The 16503-nt window shown below is 36.4% G+C and overlaps 1 protein-coding gene across 1 annotated transcript in view; it reads left to right on the forward strand.

Annotated features, from left to right (window-relative positions):
* ATRNL1 (attractin like 1) overlaps nt 1–16503 on the forward strand; it is a gene marked incomplete at both ends in the record, with an annotated part of 484917 nt that overhangs the window by 418689 nt on the left and 49725 nt on the right. The window contains one exon of the mRNA XM_080348357.1: nt 15612–15726. Coding sequence (XP_080204483.1) covers nt 15612–15726 — 115 coding nt within the window. The remainder of the gene's footprint in view (nt 1–15611; nt 15727–16503) is intronic.

Raw genomic sequence — 16503 nt, forward strand, 5'->3', positions numbered from 1 at the left:
CATATAAAAATTTGCCTCTAAGTATTACATGTTGCAGAGATGTTGATGGTGAAGGACTTAGATACCTGTTTTAGAAGCTTGGTACAGTCAAAAAGAATAGGAACTGCAAATATATGTTATAAAAATCCCTCTTATTAAATGCAAAACAGACAGTAAAAATAGTCCTTGCTAGATGAAATTATAAACTCAGAAAATTTTAAAGTCCGGTTTTCTATTTTTCAGCATTATGCAGTTGAATTGATGGAAGCTATGGCACCAGTTTTAGATTCAAAGTATACAAAAACTAGCATAAGAGGAAAAATTTCACATTTCTTCTCTAAATTGCTTCTTTTCTAAAATGCATAATGTATTTAGAGTGTGTAATCATGTGATGTCAGTTAGTGTTATGCCTTCTTCAGCATGACTTGCATAAGCTCTGACATTCAAGAATAATGTGGCCTTCCTAAAGTGGTATTCATTGAATGTTTTCATCTTTTATATGCGTGTGAGCAAGAGTTTGGGAGGACTGCATTACTCATAAATGAGCAATATAAGAGTTATATAGATCACTCCAAACAACCATCAATAAAATCTCTCTAGATCGCATTGCCATACATTATGCATACGACACATGTTTCACAGCAGAAAAAAGATAGAAATTAAAAACTCTGTTATGGGTTTAGTTCTCCTGTTCTTAGATTGTAAAGACAGTTCCTTCATTTGTATTAGTCTAAATTTGAAGTCCTGAATTAGGTGCTGTGTCTCTTATTGGAAAGGTGTGAATCTCCCAGTTTAGGTTATCCAACCCCTTAATTTCCAGCTCCTAGGATCACAGGATATAGCAGACCCAAAAGTGCTCACTGGTGCTAAATTGAATATCAAGCATATATATCATGAGTTTTTACGTGAATCCCAGATCTTAAGAACAGAAAAAAGACTTGGCATTTTGAGTTAGGAAAAACTATTGCAAAATATGTTTAGATATTTTTAAGTCAGTTTTAAGTGAGGCTAGGTCTCCAAAAGAGTGTTTTGGTTTGGTTTGGTTTTCTTCTAAGTATGGAACAAGCAAACAGAGGTGTGCAAGTTATAATAATGTCCTATGTGGGATACGGGAGAATATTAATAATTTGCATGTGCATAGTAATGAAAAGGAAAGACAGCAGTAGGTGCCATATTTATATATCCTGGTAACATGTTTTTAGAGGATTTGATGAGTTTACTTTCAGAAAAATCTGGAAAATTGTGAAGATTTGATGTCTCATGTTATCCAATCTGTTGCAGTCAATATGAAATAGATGTGTTATAACAAAACTGGATTTTGAGGGAGATCACTGAGTCAGAGAAAAGTAGAACTGCAGAAAAAGGAAGATGAAAGTTCTCAGGGTAGATCTCTGATTTGTGGCTCTGCTTTCTTCCTTAATGGATTTTTTTTTTTCCTAGGCTTTGGTGATTAACAAGTTCATTTTATGTCATTATTTTCTTTTCATTTCCTAATGATCCTGATTAACAACTGAAGACTGTGTAGTAGGGATCCAGTTACATAGAAGTGCTGTCCAGAAAACAGTTCTAATAGTTGGAGAATCAAAGACAAAATAAAGTGGTTTGAACATAAGAGTCACAATGATCCCTTGTTGAAATATTGGTGGAAAGCATAAAATATTATCACCGAGATATTAGCACTAAATGAAAATGTGAATATTGCCTCTAAAGTCATATAATGCCAAGTTACATGGATTCTGTTGTGTTTTCTGCTCACGTGACGCGCTATGTAAAAGCAGCCACTTCCATGTACATGTTTTGTGCAGATGGTCCAGTCTTTGTGGTCATCACACAAAATCTTCTTTGGTATGGATTAACAGGAATGTAAGTAATACCCGTAATTTTCAATAGTTGTAGCAAGGTACCAAACAGAACAGGGAAGGATAAGAAATAGCTGTGATGACAGGACTGACAGTGCCTCAGAGGAGCTGTATTCCCTTCCCCAAGAGCAGCACCCTTGAGCTGCTTCTGTTTGGTAAAAATGAGTGATGCCTACTGAGGAAGTAATTTTAATTTTAAGGAGACTCTCTCTATTACTTTCATTGTAGGAGTGTATGATCTTCATTATCCTCACTTCTGATAGCTATGCTATCCCTTACTATTGCTAAACTACCTGACACTTCAAAGGAGCAACAGATACCTGTAATTGTTGGTGTTTTCTCACAATAACAATGACTCAATTAGAGTGAAACCAGTGATCCACAGTCTAGATTTTTAGTCACTTGTCTTTTTCCAGTTACTTTCTGTATTTTCGGGGAAGTCAAGATTTTACAGCAGGACTGAGTGGTAGCGTAAGACCCTTACCAGCCTTCACTAGCTCACAATAAATGGCTGGACCCTGTTACTGAACAAGGGTTTGTTTACAGATGGTCAATTAGGGATCTAACTGAATCTTTTAGAAGGACAGATGGAAATTGATTAACTTCTATATCATCTACATGAGCAGCCATTAATAAGAAGCTCTTACAAGACAAAATAAAGTGATATATCCAATTAACATCTTCAGCTTACTCAGCAGTTCACTGAAAATTAGGAAACTCTAATGACTAAAACCAGGCAAACTGGAGGAAAATTACCACTATGCAAAGAGAACTTTAATGTGGACATGAAAAAATGTTTTAAATATATAAAGAAAATGTAAAAATAAAATTCAAAAATATAAAGATCAAATGTATGACATGTTAATCCACCAAATTAAGCTTGTAATTATCTGTGTGTTCAGATACTTCCCATAACTGAAGGTTACACAGATATAAGATTTTTCTTAAATGAAGAAAAATATTCATATATTAAGTTATATTACTTATGGTAAATTCATAGAAGTTTGAATAGGGACAAAACCAATTGGAATGTGAAGGGCAAAGATTGCTTAAGCAAAGAGTGTTAGCTGATAAACAGACCAAAAAAGATAGTGTTTGGAATTGCAAATTTCAACACTAGGTGATTCTGCAAAAAACAAGGACTTTGCAACAATCTGAACTGGAAGTCATCCAGAAATGTTGCAGCAGAAGAATCAGGGACAAGGAAACTGGAGCCAGTAGAAACCATTCTGGCAATTTATGATCAAAGAGAACTAGAAGACATCTATTAAATTCTTAAATACATTGATGGCTCCAGCACATCTTAGTGCAACTAATTTCCATCGATATTTGGGGAATTATGAGAAAATTCTCTGTATGGGAATGAGGAGGATTTATCTTTCAAGGTCTTTGACATAATTATGTTTACATGTTTGCTTCAGCATAACATTCCAGAGATTTCTGATAGCATTATTAGAAATAATGGCATGTACTTTTGTGTGTAGTCTATCTGCATGTGTGTATAAATGCCCTTATATATATATATGTATATACACACATATAAAACATGTCCTGTCTACATGGAATATAGCAAGAAAAAAACTAAGAAAAATTAAACAAGAAAAAGCTAAGTTGTTGCTACATGTAAAGGGAAATGGGTTTGGTTTGCTGTAGGCAGGTGCTGAAGATTGCCTTAAATCAGTGCAGCTGTAAATGTTAAGTTGCTCAGTTAAGGAGGTGGTCAGACACTTCTGAATTGTAGCTCTGTCTTCATAAAACATGCCCGCTTTGTCTGTGACCCATTTCTAGAATATCCTTTGCCCCACACATTTCTCACACTTAAAATATTTTATAGATATTTTATCACCTTCAGCATACAGTTGCAAACAGAACAAATCAGCACAACTAGAACTTTTTAACTGGTTCCTTAGCTGTGCTCTTTTGCTTAATACTTTTCCTCACTATGGCAGTATTGTACACTAAAATAGATGTGGCACATGTAGTTCAATACTTCTGTATATTCTTATGGAAATCTAATTGTGCTCTGATTGTATAGTTATATTTTAAAACACTTTTGTTTTACAAAAATGAAAGGCAGGAATCTTCAATGTAACCTGAGACAAGGCCAAGTTTTAAATTAAATTTTAAGCCTCAAATAGGACTGAAATTAGGAAAAAAATGTGAATTGTCCCACATCTCAAAGATAGCTGAGAAGATTCTGAAAGACTTGAGAAAAAATGTCCTGTTTGACCAGAAACACAGTATATAAATTTGAAGGAGGTTATGAGCATGTGACAATAAGTTGAGAATGAAAACAGCTTTGTAATTTTAAGTATAATCAGAATGTGCTACCATACCTGTCTTGAAGGTCTCTATATTTTGAAATATTAGTAGCATTTTAGCCTTTTTAGGGGTTTCTTTGTGAAAGCAGATGGAAAGGCTTCAGAGAAGGAATAATTGCTTATGAAGTCTTAAATATGGTTTTCATTTCCGTATGGTATAATAAGACAGCTTTCACCTGCTTAACTTCAACTAGAAGATTGCCCTGTTGTCTGTCTATGGGCAGTTTAATTGTAGCAAGAGAGAGAGGTGGCTAAAGTACCAGGCACAGGTTGAGCTAAGGGGACTTTACCTGCCCATGGTGCAGGCTGTTGTGTTTTAAGTCACCTGGCAGTGACAGCTGTGACCTGCTCCATCCCTGGGGATGTGCTCAGGGACAGGGACCTCACACTGCTGAAGTCCCACAGGCTTCACTGGAGCCAAGATTCAAATCTTTACTCCTCTTCTTGTATGATTAACAAATAAAACAACGAGTCTGAAACCTCTGGTTATGATATGGCAGGCCATGGAAAGATGCTTTCTGAGTGACGCACGTGCTTCACAAAGTCTGCTAAGAATGAAGAATGGTTTAATTGCTATAGAGGCTGGGGTTGGCATTTAGTAACCACTGCTGGTTTTGTGCTGCTGATCTAGCCACAGGAATTAGGACTGGGTTCCTGTTTTTCACTGTTGCTGAACAGGGAAACACTGATTTGAGTGGCTGCCCACAGGAGGGGGGAGATGGAAGAGATGCGAGTTTAGTGCTGAATAAGTACAGTGTGTGTCATTTTATGGATGGCTGGTATTGTGATACATTATCTTTTAAGACCTATAGAAATCCTGTCTTGTAGTTACTATTGAAAGCAAATAACCAGAAAGAAAACATGCGTGGTTGATAACTTTACTGTGGGGTGCAGCGTAATGCTGAGTGCTGTAGTTACAGCGCAGGCTAATAATGAAGTGTTTGTTTGGAATATTTTACAAAGCTTGGTTTCTATAGTAACAATCATCATGAATACTTTCAGCTTCAGAAATAACATCTGCCTGATCTCAAATCTCAACCCTTGTTCAAGTAAATAAGATCCTGCTCCTTCTGCTTATTGAAGTAGTCAGTGGCATTTATTTCCATGGGAAGAGCACCCTAAGACTGGGAAAAATATTGGGAAGGTGTAGGAAAAGAGAAGAGGAACCAGAAGATAAGGGTGAAATAGAAGATTATTAGCCTAATAGTGGTGACTGCTAAAATAAGTGAGAGTTTCCATATAGGACAAAAGTAAATGTGTTGTACCACTCTTGTGACTGAAGTACAGGACAAACGCTCCTCTGTTCTACTGTTGGCAGTGGATTAAGCTGCAGAAAACTGAGGGAAGAGGAATAATTTGGTTAGATGTGAAAAAATACATGAAATGTAGTACAAAGCTTCATGGAATGCAAGGATTTGAAGTGAACTCCAATGAAAGGTTTACAAATCTGTGAATTTTCAAGGAAACTCTTTAAAATAGAGGTCAATTTGCTGTGAAAATGTTGGTTTAGGTTTGGTTGTTGTTTTTTTTTTTTTTTTAAGAAAAGATCTCTAAAGTGTTATCTCTGCTGCTAAATTGTACAATATAAAATTTAAGGTGAAAACACTTCCTGAAGCAAAATAACAAGTTTTTCTGTACTTTGATGCAGTAAGGATGGAGACTTGAATTCAAAGTGAATAGTGATTTTTTTGTTGGTGGTGACTGTGTACCATCTTAGTGAAGAAAATAATAAGAATATAACATTTAAAATAAAATAATTAGAAGTTCCTACTGTGCTCTGGGAGACACTTATGGAACAGAAGTGTAAACTGAGCTAGACTATGTTTCCATATTACTGCTTTCCAGTTAGCAGTGCTCTAGGGGCTGAGCAGGCTTGCAATACCGTCCTTCTTTTTTTAAAAAATAACATTTACTTTCCATGTAAGTTGAGTAAGTAAGTGAGATTCAGCAAATCCAAGTTCAGCAAATACTTTATACATTAAATCTTTGCTGATTTAGTTAAAATGATGCAGATTTTTGTAATGTTTTAAGGGAGCACTCTTTTTCTGATTTTCTTACACTAAAAAAAGTCTCTTTTTGAAAAATATTCCATCAGTTATGTTAAGCTAACATGAGTAACACGGATAAATAATTTCATTCATGCGAGTAATCCTGTTTGCTTTAATGCAACAGTTTCTCCAAGCAGTAATTCTCATGTGTCTAATTGTTTGTCAGATTAGATCCTGTAAGTTTCATTTATTGTGCATTTTCAGTGAAGTTCCTAATATGTTTGTGACCACTGCAAGCACTAACAATCTTGATGGGAAGCATCTTGGAAAGTAACATTAAGTGATAATACTTGAGTTTGAATTTATTTGCAGGATTTTTCAAGGAGACCGTTAAGGAACAATAACATAGTGTCAGATTTGCAGCTGGTGTAAATCAGCATTGTTCTGTTACTCAAGTATTGTGTTGATTTAGGCAGCTGGAAGGTTATCACGAAGATATTTGAGATTTGAATTAATTCATAAGATTCAAGGGAAAGACTATACTCAATTATGCTCTCAAATTGATGAACGGGCAGAGTGGGTGATGGAGGTCCTCAAGAGAGGGAAGTGAGAGATGCCTCTTGCAACACCTTTGCAAAGCTCTGGCTTGTGCTTTCACAAGCCTGCCAGGTGCCCTCTCCATTTCCACCTCGTTGACAGTAACTACTGCCAAAACTGCTAGTCAGCTTAGTATATGCAGTTGCTACTACTCTGTAATAGCGTGAAACTACATTCCCTACTTTTGCTGCTGTCTCGTACCTTTTCCTTGTGATAGAGAAGTCTTTTGTTGCTGTTTCTTCCTACTGCTGGAGCAGCTACGATCTCATCCGCAATATCCACACACTAGGATGAAAACTTCCATAGACTTACAAGTCTTAAGTAGTAGGATGATTTGTCTCAGAATTTTTTTAGCTATTGTGTACACATTTTACAGCTGTCCTTGGACCATATCAAGGACAATCAAAATAAAAGATACGTCATGCTTTTGAACATTTGGTTCGTGTCTTCTCTGCATTCAGTAGGCTGTGATCTGTGGAAGCTGTCACGATATCAAGTAATTTGTTATTCTGGTGCCATTAGCATTTTTTTTTCCTGTATTAAGAATATTGCCAAGTTTGCACTTTAATCCGTTCTGCTGACAGCTAGTTTTCACAATGCATCTTGATTTAGTTCTCTTTTTTATTATTACAATTCCAGGTATAAGCGCTTTAATTTATCATTCACTAGACATCCTGCATATGGCCAGGAGGTTACAAGAGAACTTTAAAAGGCATTGCTGAAGAAAAGTTCACTGAAAGTGTATTTTGGATGACATATGCTGTACTATATTTTCTTTCCAGCTTTGCAAGAAATGCAAAATACAGCATAATAATTTCAGAACACTTGCCTTTCCTAACCCTCAAGTCTGGCCTAGATCTCCTAAATAACAATCAAACCTTTTATTTAATGATGCTGGGATGCTGCAGAGCTACAAAGATGAGGTCTCTGTGGTTACAAAAGCCACCTGCTAGTCAGAACTTCTGGCCGAGATTCATTGTCACAATGACCAATTGAAATTTTATGATCCATCTTGAGCAAAGGACATTTCAGAAATCTGTAGCTGACTTGGTTTGCTTGCCCTTGACAAAAGTAACCTCTACTGTGCTCATCCTTAGCTCAACATGCCCCTGCCTGCCACTGTAGCCCCTCTTGTTACTCTGCAAGTTAGACAGAACTTAAACTGCCCCTAGTACTTCATCTTTCCCGCCCTGAAAAGCTTGCAGTGGCTCTGGAGGGACCATGTCCTCTTTTGACAGGCTCTCTGCAGTCTAAGTTAACTGGCTGTGACATATGGCAGTGAAACTTTGGTCTTAAATGATCAGCCCAAGTTCAAACAGTGATGGACTATCAGTAATTTGTCACCAATGAAATGTCAATGTTCATAGACAAAAGCCTTTAAAATAAATTTGTGAAGGAATAACAGAATTCTTCTCTTCATGTTTTTAATCCTTGGAGAGACAACAGATATACCCATCTGGGAAACAAATGTCCATTAGCATCACTTCACTGCACAGCACCGCTTTGACTTACAGAATTTGAGACGGCAGCAGGAACAATTTACAGGAAGGTATCTGGGGAGACATGATGCTTGGTATATGCCACAGACATAGGGTCTCAGGTGCTTTTCCCAACAGGATCTAGCTAGCTCCTGCCAAGATAAATGTCTTTTCACAAGCTGGACGCTAGCATTGCCAGCCTTTAATCAGACGCATACAGCTTAATAGGGGAATGTTCTGGAGGCTCTTGGGGATACCCCTGGCAGTGAGCCAGTACAGCTACTACACACACCATCCGCTGTACGCTATGTTCAATATTTCACAGATTAACCTGAAATTACTCTTATTAGTGGGCAAGATGGAACAGTAAAGTAAAACCAAGTTCATTTAACAGTATGAAGAGACAGGAAACTGCATACATGGGCACACAGAAAAAGAAATTAAATGCAACCTGCCTTGCAGCTACATGATATTTTGATTTAACTGCCATGTCTTGTGTTCTGTTCAACCACTTGTGAAAGTCAAGAAAACTGCAGGATGGTTCACACCAGTGTCACAGTTCAGAAGCAGCAACCTCTAGGCAGTAGCATAAAAGCTGAATAGGAAACCAAACTGGAAGTTTTTCTGGAAACCCCGTTGAAAATAAATGCATCTGCAGGTCTCTCTTATAGCTTTGTCTTAATAAATCAGTTTTAATCAGAATGTCAATTCATAACTCTCTTGCTAATGAAATGCTATATGACATAGTATTAGGTTTTGAAATGAAGTCTCTTACTAGATTAACTGAGAGTAACTTTGTTGCAGATAAATATAGTTCTTATAATAAAAATATGGCTCTTCTGAGCATAAACATTTTCAGATTAATACATAAATTTAACATTAGTACATAACCCTTGATAACTAACAATTACATTCTTCTCAGAAGACTGCAAAAATGAATGCAGCCTATCACTGCATATTGAGTTGAGATAGAGAGCTAAGACAATAAATTGAAAGGTAACAATGCATTTTTGCTCACTGGGGCCATAATCTCCACTTGGTAATCATAATGTGTTCATTTTATTATTGATTCCCACTGTTTTTCATATGGAAAATAATGTACCAATATATTTTAAGATTTTGATGGCTGTTTTGAAACATGGAAATTGACTGGTATTTATATTCTGCTAAAACAATGGGACAAAATTTCATTCTGAAGGTCGAGTAGAGTTGGTAGAGTCCCAGTAAATCAGTGCTAGCTGAATGACTCAGTTGTAGAAGCAAGGCTGTTACCTCAAGTCTCTTGCAGTATAGTTGGAAGAACTGTAACATATTCCAAAATGGTCTCCAGCATTTACTGCCGTAGGTAACATGCTTATGTACCTTGCATGGGTTAGTGGGACCTCCTTAACCAAAGTTAGAAAACACTGAGAAATCCTCAGTCAAAGAAGGTGCAGTGTAGAATCCCAAAGCGTTGAGAACATTCCGTCTCTGATCCAGCCTTCTAGGTTTAGATGAGGTGAAGCTTTCCACTCAGTAATTACAAAAAAGGCTCTTTACAGGAGGGATTAAATGAAAATCTTTAGTGGATGCTTATAATTTCAGTAAAACCCAAGAGTGTTTCCTTTGCCATCCACAAAGCAAAGTTCAGAACTCCAAAGGTGTTTATTCTGTTGTGATATTTCCTGCAGTATATTTCTCCTGGCACATAAATGATGTTTGGGGAAAGCTTTTTTTTTTAAAAACTTCCCCCCCCCTGTTGCACTGTCATTAAGGCTCATTACTCATTGCATAACTCTGTGGAGAAAATAATCAAAACTTTTGGGTGTCTGGGAAGCTCATGCTCAAAAGTATGTTAATGAGAGTTAGTTAATATGTTAACATTTAGAAGAGCAATGTGGTATAGCACTGATAGTCTGAGAAAACAGCAGTACTGATTACAGGTACTTGAGTGCTTTTCTGAATCTGAGACTTGCTTACCACAAACAAATCGAGAAACTCAGAAAATGACTAGAGAATTCAATAAAAGAACCTGAAGCTAAAAGAAAATGAAGATGTTCATATTTGTAATAGAACAGGCTAAATTTTGTTTCCTCCTTTTCTACATTCCTTACCTCTTCAGAGGACACAGTCGTATTTCTTTTCTCCTCTCTGAAGTCTTGCACATTGAACTCTAGAAATGTGGCTATTTACATTCTGAGTCTGCTACTCATTCTGTCACAACAACAGATTTGGTTGTTTGTTTGCCATGCCATCAAGCTTGGTTTATGTGGAATTCATCAGATTAATTCTATTTTAATAATGTGATTAAAAAACTAAGTTTATATTGGCCTCATCATTGTTAAAACAAAAAAGTATAAGTCAAGCTTTTTTTTAAGAGATGAATTTTTATTCATAATTAATTCTTGTAAGTAGTACTAAGACCATATTAGTTAGGAATCATTACAATGATTAATGCATAGTTGTTTGCATTTTAATACTTGATTTATATATCAGATCTGTATTTGTGCACACTGTCAAACTTTATTCTCTTCTTGTCAAAATACTTATTACTGCTGACAGGTGTAACACGCTCACATTAATCCTTAATTCCTTGATTCAATTTTCTAATTGCTTTTTTGGCATGAGTTTGGAGCCATTTAGTCTTACGTGATCTATTTGTCTTATAGTATAATAATGCACTTTTAAAAATTGGATGCACCTAGCTTAGAATGTTGAGCAGAAAATACACGGAGATATATTACTTAGTATGAAAATCTAAACTTTTGTAGCACTTCTGTGAGACACCACTTCTTGGAATACAGATAAAGCCAAAACACTTTATGCTTTTCATCTTTCTGTATTCTCAGTATTAAATATTTTCATTGATAGGTTTGTATTGATGCTAAAGTTTCAGTGAATTTCCCCCAAAAAGGCTCTGAACCCCTTTAGGGGATCCATGAATGTCCCCTTAGTCATCATTGCGCTCTCCTGCTCTTCTCACCTCTTTGTGCTGCCGCCTTCTGGTGCCCCTCCTGCCCTGCCAGAATGACAGAATCACTTCCCAGCGTCTTCTGGCTCTGAACTCTTAAAGCTGCTCATTTGTGTTATTCATAAACAGCCAGAGAACACAATGCAGTTGGTTATTCTTGTCATTATGAAGCAGGTGTGCTAAATTGCTTACAAATATTTCTACTACAGGTATTAATATGGCATATACTGACATATGTTTTGTAATGCCAATGATGGTAGTATTGTCATCTGTATGTTGTTATGGGGTGGGGGCTTAGGGGCGGCAATCCAGCCAAAATTTATTTGTTATAGAAAGAGATTGGGATGAGCAAAGAATCTTCCCAAAGCTTGGTAATTCCTCACAAACTTATCCAGGCAGCTGGACTTTTGCGAGGTCTTTGTAGGATTATAGGATTTTCAAGAAAATAACAAAAAATTGGACAATGGAGAACATTTTTTCTGATAAAAATATGGGACCCCAGGAAGATGACTTCTGTTGCTTGTTTTGTGTGAATAAATATATGGCTACACATTTAAATTCTGGGTAAAACCTTCTCTCTTTCTTTTTTTTAAAAAAATCTAATTTAATTTTATTATTATTCTTGTATGTATTTCCTACTCATTCCACTTTTTTTCTTCTTTCTACATCCACAGATTTACTCCTCTTGCTATCAATAATAATATATATTCTTTCACCATTTTATTCCTTCCTGGTTTTCTTCCCCTTTCTATTTCACCTTCCCAACTGACATACATCTTTTCTGTCTGTCATATTGTGTGCAAGAAAGAGAATATAAAAGATGTTTTTAAAAAAGTGTGTGTTTATACTGTCTTTCACTGATAAAGTTTTATTAACTTTGTGATTGTCATTTGTGTTTTTTGGCAAAAATGTAAGTCATTTTCTGTACGGGGGGGGGGGGGGGGGGGAGAAGATAACTCTAGCAAGTAAATCATGGTAGCTAAGTGCTTTGGGCAAACAAACATGTGCCTTATCTCTTCCAAAAAACCTGTGGAAAATGCATGATAAATGGCACATTTCAGAGAACATGTTATGTCACTGTGAAATAACTTTGATTCATGGTTATGTATTTATCTTTAAACAACTGACAAACCTCAGGGTATCTAAGTTATTATCATTTGCTCTATGCTTCCATGGGGGTTTTTGCTAGTGAATCTGAATGATGTGAGGTAAGATAATACATCTGCTTTTTCAGTCATAATGTTCTGTAAAGAATCCTCATTTTTTTTAAGCACAAACAGAAAATTCTTACTGTGTTTAGTTTTTGGATGAGGTCCTCTGAAAAATATTTATCAGAAATAATTTCCTTCACTTGTGTTTTGAAAAGCATTAGTGTAAACTTCAAACAGAAAAGGACAGGGTCTGTTAATGAAAGGTTTTATATTACACAGCAATAGGAAGTATCATTATTTTGATTTATAATAAAGTAATTATTCATCAAATTAAAAAACATAATGGTAAATCTGTTTGTTTCAGTTGTGTATCTACATAAACTGTATTCTAAATTACAGTTTAAAATGAAGATTTCATCTTGCCTGCCTTTTCAAATAGAAAAGAATCATTATTTAATTTGCTGATGTGAAAAATCAGGAAAAAGGACTTAAATGCTCTATCGGTTGCATTAGTAATACCATCTATTTTAATGGCAAATGTGTAAGGATTCAGGTACTGTTTTTCTAGCATGTAGTGGAAGATGATCTGTGACACCCCATGCAAAGGTATTTATTTGTGAATTCTATTTACCATATTAGTGAGTGGATAGGAGTCACTGACTGACCACTACCTCAAGTTACAGCATTCTGTCCATGGACGTGAAGAGCACCTGGTCTGCTCTGTCCACAGCTCCTGCTGCAGGAACTTCCCTCGAGCTGGACAGTCTGTTTTGCATGGAAGGTGCAGGAGCATGGCCAAAGCACAGGGGTCGAAGTGAGATGAACTGAACTGGCATGAAGGATGAACATTAGGAAAAGGTTCTTCACCCAGAGAGTGGTGAAGCACTGGAACAGGCTCCCCAGGGAGGTGTCATGGCCCCAAGCCTGACAGTGTTCAAGAAGAGACTGGAGAATGCCCTCAGACACATGGTGTGAACTGTGAGGTTGTCCTGTGCAGGGACAGGAGTTGGACTTGATGAACCTTGTGGGTCCCTTCCAACTCAGGACATTCTATGATTCTATGATAGTTCTAAGTACTGGAATGAAGAGGCACGTATTTAAGTCCAAGGGGAGATGTGATGTGTGTGTGACAGTTTGAAAGTCTTGGATTTTGATAGGTAGGAGTGAATGAAAGTGTGTAGTAGTGGGAGAAGTAAGCAGAGAGGTCTACACCAGACTGCTGTCGGGGCTGGGTTGTATTATTTCATGCCTATGCTTGTCAGATTAGATTGAAACAGCCTAGAGAACAGACTAGCTGCTAATCTGAATGATCCCATCAAGACCCTTTTCTATATTAAATGTCATGATCAGAAGAATTACCCTGGTGTTATTTTTGTGCATGTGCAATCAATGCTGCTAATATTAGTAAGGTCCTTATTTTGTTTTCCCTCTTTTCTGCATTGATTTTAGTATAGAATCATATCATACAGCAATGCCTGTCTAAATGTTTTGCTGATAATAGATCCATGGCAGCCAACAGATATACACCAGCTTACACAAGTTCAGAATCTGTTCTCTTCATCTGTTCTTTTGCCTTACATTGAGCCAACATATTACCAACAAAAAACCAAACCAAAACAAAAATTAAATGCTACAAATCCAGTGCACCCAGTTGAGAACATTTTTCTTATGTTGTTTTTTTACAAAGGGTTTTTTTTGTTTTGGTTTTTATTTAGCTGAGGCTTTTGGAGTTCTGCTTTTCTGTTTTATCTTTTGGTAAGATTCAGTGAATATAAGTTGTCATTCATTATGTCATGGAAATTTTAAATTAGATGACATTCCTCACCCAAGTTATTTTTAATGCTATCGCCTCAAATAAATCTACAGAAATGCCTTTCAAATACGACCATAAAGTAAAAAATTATTATATTTATCTATTGTTCAATTTATTGCTGTATTCTCTGTTTCCTTATCTTCACTGAGCAGTAATAAATGTTGGTTACTTGGAGGCAGAAAACCAGAAAATTATAATTGTTTTACATGATGGAAAAGCCTTTGTTTTCCTTATATCTAGTACTTTGCAGTGTATTTAACTTGGCTAAACTACCATTTTTCTTGGTATACTTGAATCAGTTGACATTTACATATACATTGCATTTTGCGTGAAAATTGTAAGTTTTATGGCTTTGAATTTTGAATCAAAACATCAAACTGTTATTTTGCCTTGGAACATGACAGACATTCTAAAAAGTTGCAAACAAAAAAAAAAGACCACACCAAACACACAAAACAAAAGCTTATGCTGAGTTTGACCTGATGTGTTTTAGAAGTATCTTTAATGCTTGACTAAATGTTTAAGCTCGCAGAAGTAAAATGCCTATCTATTAGTGAGCACAAAACATAGAAACATGGAAATATGGAAATATTGTAAATTGTCATATTAGAGACTTATTTCTCTATGGCTTTGTAGACTGCTTTTCTGTTTTGGAGCTCCTACTGTCCTCAGTGTTGTTAACTTGAGAACAATGTGGCAGCAACCATTTAATCAAGAGCTAACTGCAAATTAAGAGATGTGTGTAGCTACTAAGAGGCCGATGCTTGGTAATAGCACATACCTTCCACCAGTGAAAACTCTACAATTGTAGCTTTTTACAAGACAAAGTAAGATGATAGTGGCACAAACAATGTTTTTAGAGTTTTTAAGCTTGTTTATGTATAGTAACACTACACCTGTTTTCTGCACATGCAAAAAGACTCAGGAACGTCCTGCCTCACAGAAATAATTTGCTTACCAGGGCAGACACAGAGAAGGCAGACTTACTGGTGTGAGAAACTCAAGAGGGATTTGCTATCTTTGCGTATCTGTATATAATATAGATTTGCTTTCATTTTATGGTTCTGGCATTAGAAAAAGTAGGTAATGATTCCTGTTGAAGCACAATTCTTTCACATGGGTGCTTCCTATTAGATTGGGGGAAATTCTGGTAGTCTGAGCTACCAGTGTGTATACCATAAGATTTTGCCATTTTCTAAGCTTTAAGAAATTGATAATGCTACAGTTAGTAAGTATAAAACTATAATTTTGTTGTCTTTGTGATAATTTCATATTTTCTGTTTGGTTAGGTTTTCAGTGTGGGCTGTTGAAGCCCATTTTTAAGTCAATTAACATGGGTAGGACAACCTGTTCAAATGCAAAGAACTAATTGAGAAAAATATTTTCCTACTGTTACAGTGAACCTTAAATTAAAGATGTATGAGTAAAAATATAATGGAATCTTCACATGTTACATGGGTATCTTCCTTTTCCAGGGTGCTCCTAAACCGATTGCCATTGAGCCATGTTCAGGAAACAGAGCAGCAGTCCTCACGGTGTTTTTATGTCTGCCCAGAGGACCATCAGGAGTCCCACCGCCTGGTCAGTCAGGTAAGGCTCATGTTGGTGAGCATCACATCTGTCCTCATGCAATGCAGTGCAGTCCACTTGGACAAATGCACCCGCACAGCTCCAAAATAATGGCACATCAGGTGAACATGAGTGGCTACTCAGTCAAGGTGATGTTAAGTTTAGGGACAATATTTATTGAGGAATTGTTTTTTGAAATTTGATGTGGTATCCCAAATAAAAGTCTAGTGATCAAACTAGGCTAGTGTACCATGACATATCTCATTAGCACTTCCTGAAACAATAAGTGCATACCTTGTTGGGAAAAAAAAAAATATATATGCAGCCACTTCTATGGTTTCAGTTCAAGTTGTTATAAATAAAGCCGTATAAGGAATTGAGCATTCTCAGACCAAGTTAATGTTTGATGCACTAACTTCCAGTTAAATTCCTTTGCACCTTGAATCCCAATGCTGTGCTGTCCAGGATTCAATTAAAATATTAGCATTTCCCAGAATGCCTGCCTGATGAAACCTGGGATTTTTTGAGTGTCTGCTTCACTAGGAAGGTGCTCACTTTGGAGATGATCCCAGCCCATTTTAGAACAGCATTTGCATTATCTGGAAGCACTTGTCGTGGCACTCTATCTTATCTGATCTATGCTAGGTTGTTGTACAAAACCATTACAACCGCTGATATAAAATACTTCCTAGACAGGAAGTACCTAAATACATGTTTTTAATACTTTAAATCATTACCTACAATGATATGATACAAAATGGTCATGACAACAAAGATTAGACAGTAACGTGGCACTGC

This window comes from Nesoenas mayeri (assembly GCF_963082525.1).
Source record: "Nesoenas mayeri genome assembly, chromosome: 7".
NCBI classification, from domain to species: domain Eukaryota; kingdom Metazoa; phylum Chordata; class Aves; order Columbiformes; family Columbidae; genus Nesoenas; species Nesoenas mayeri.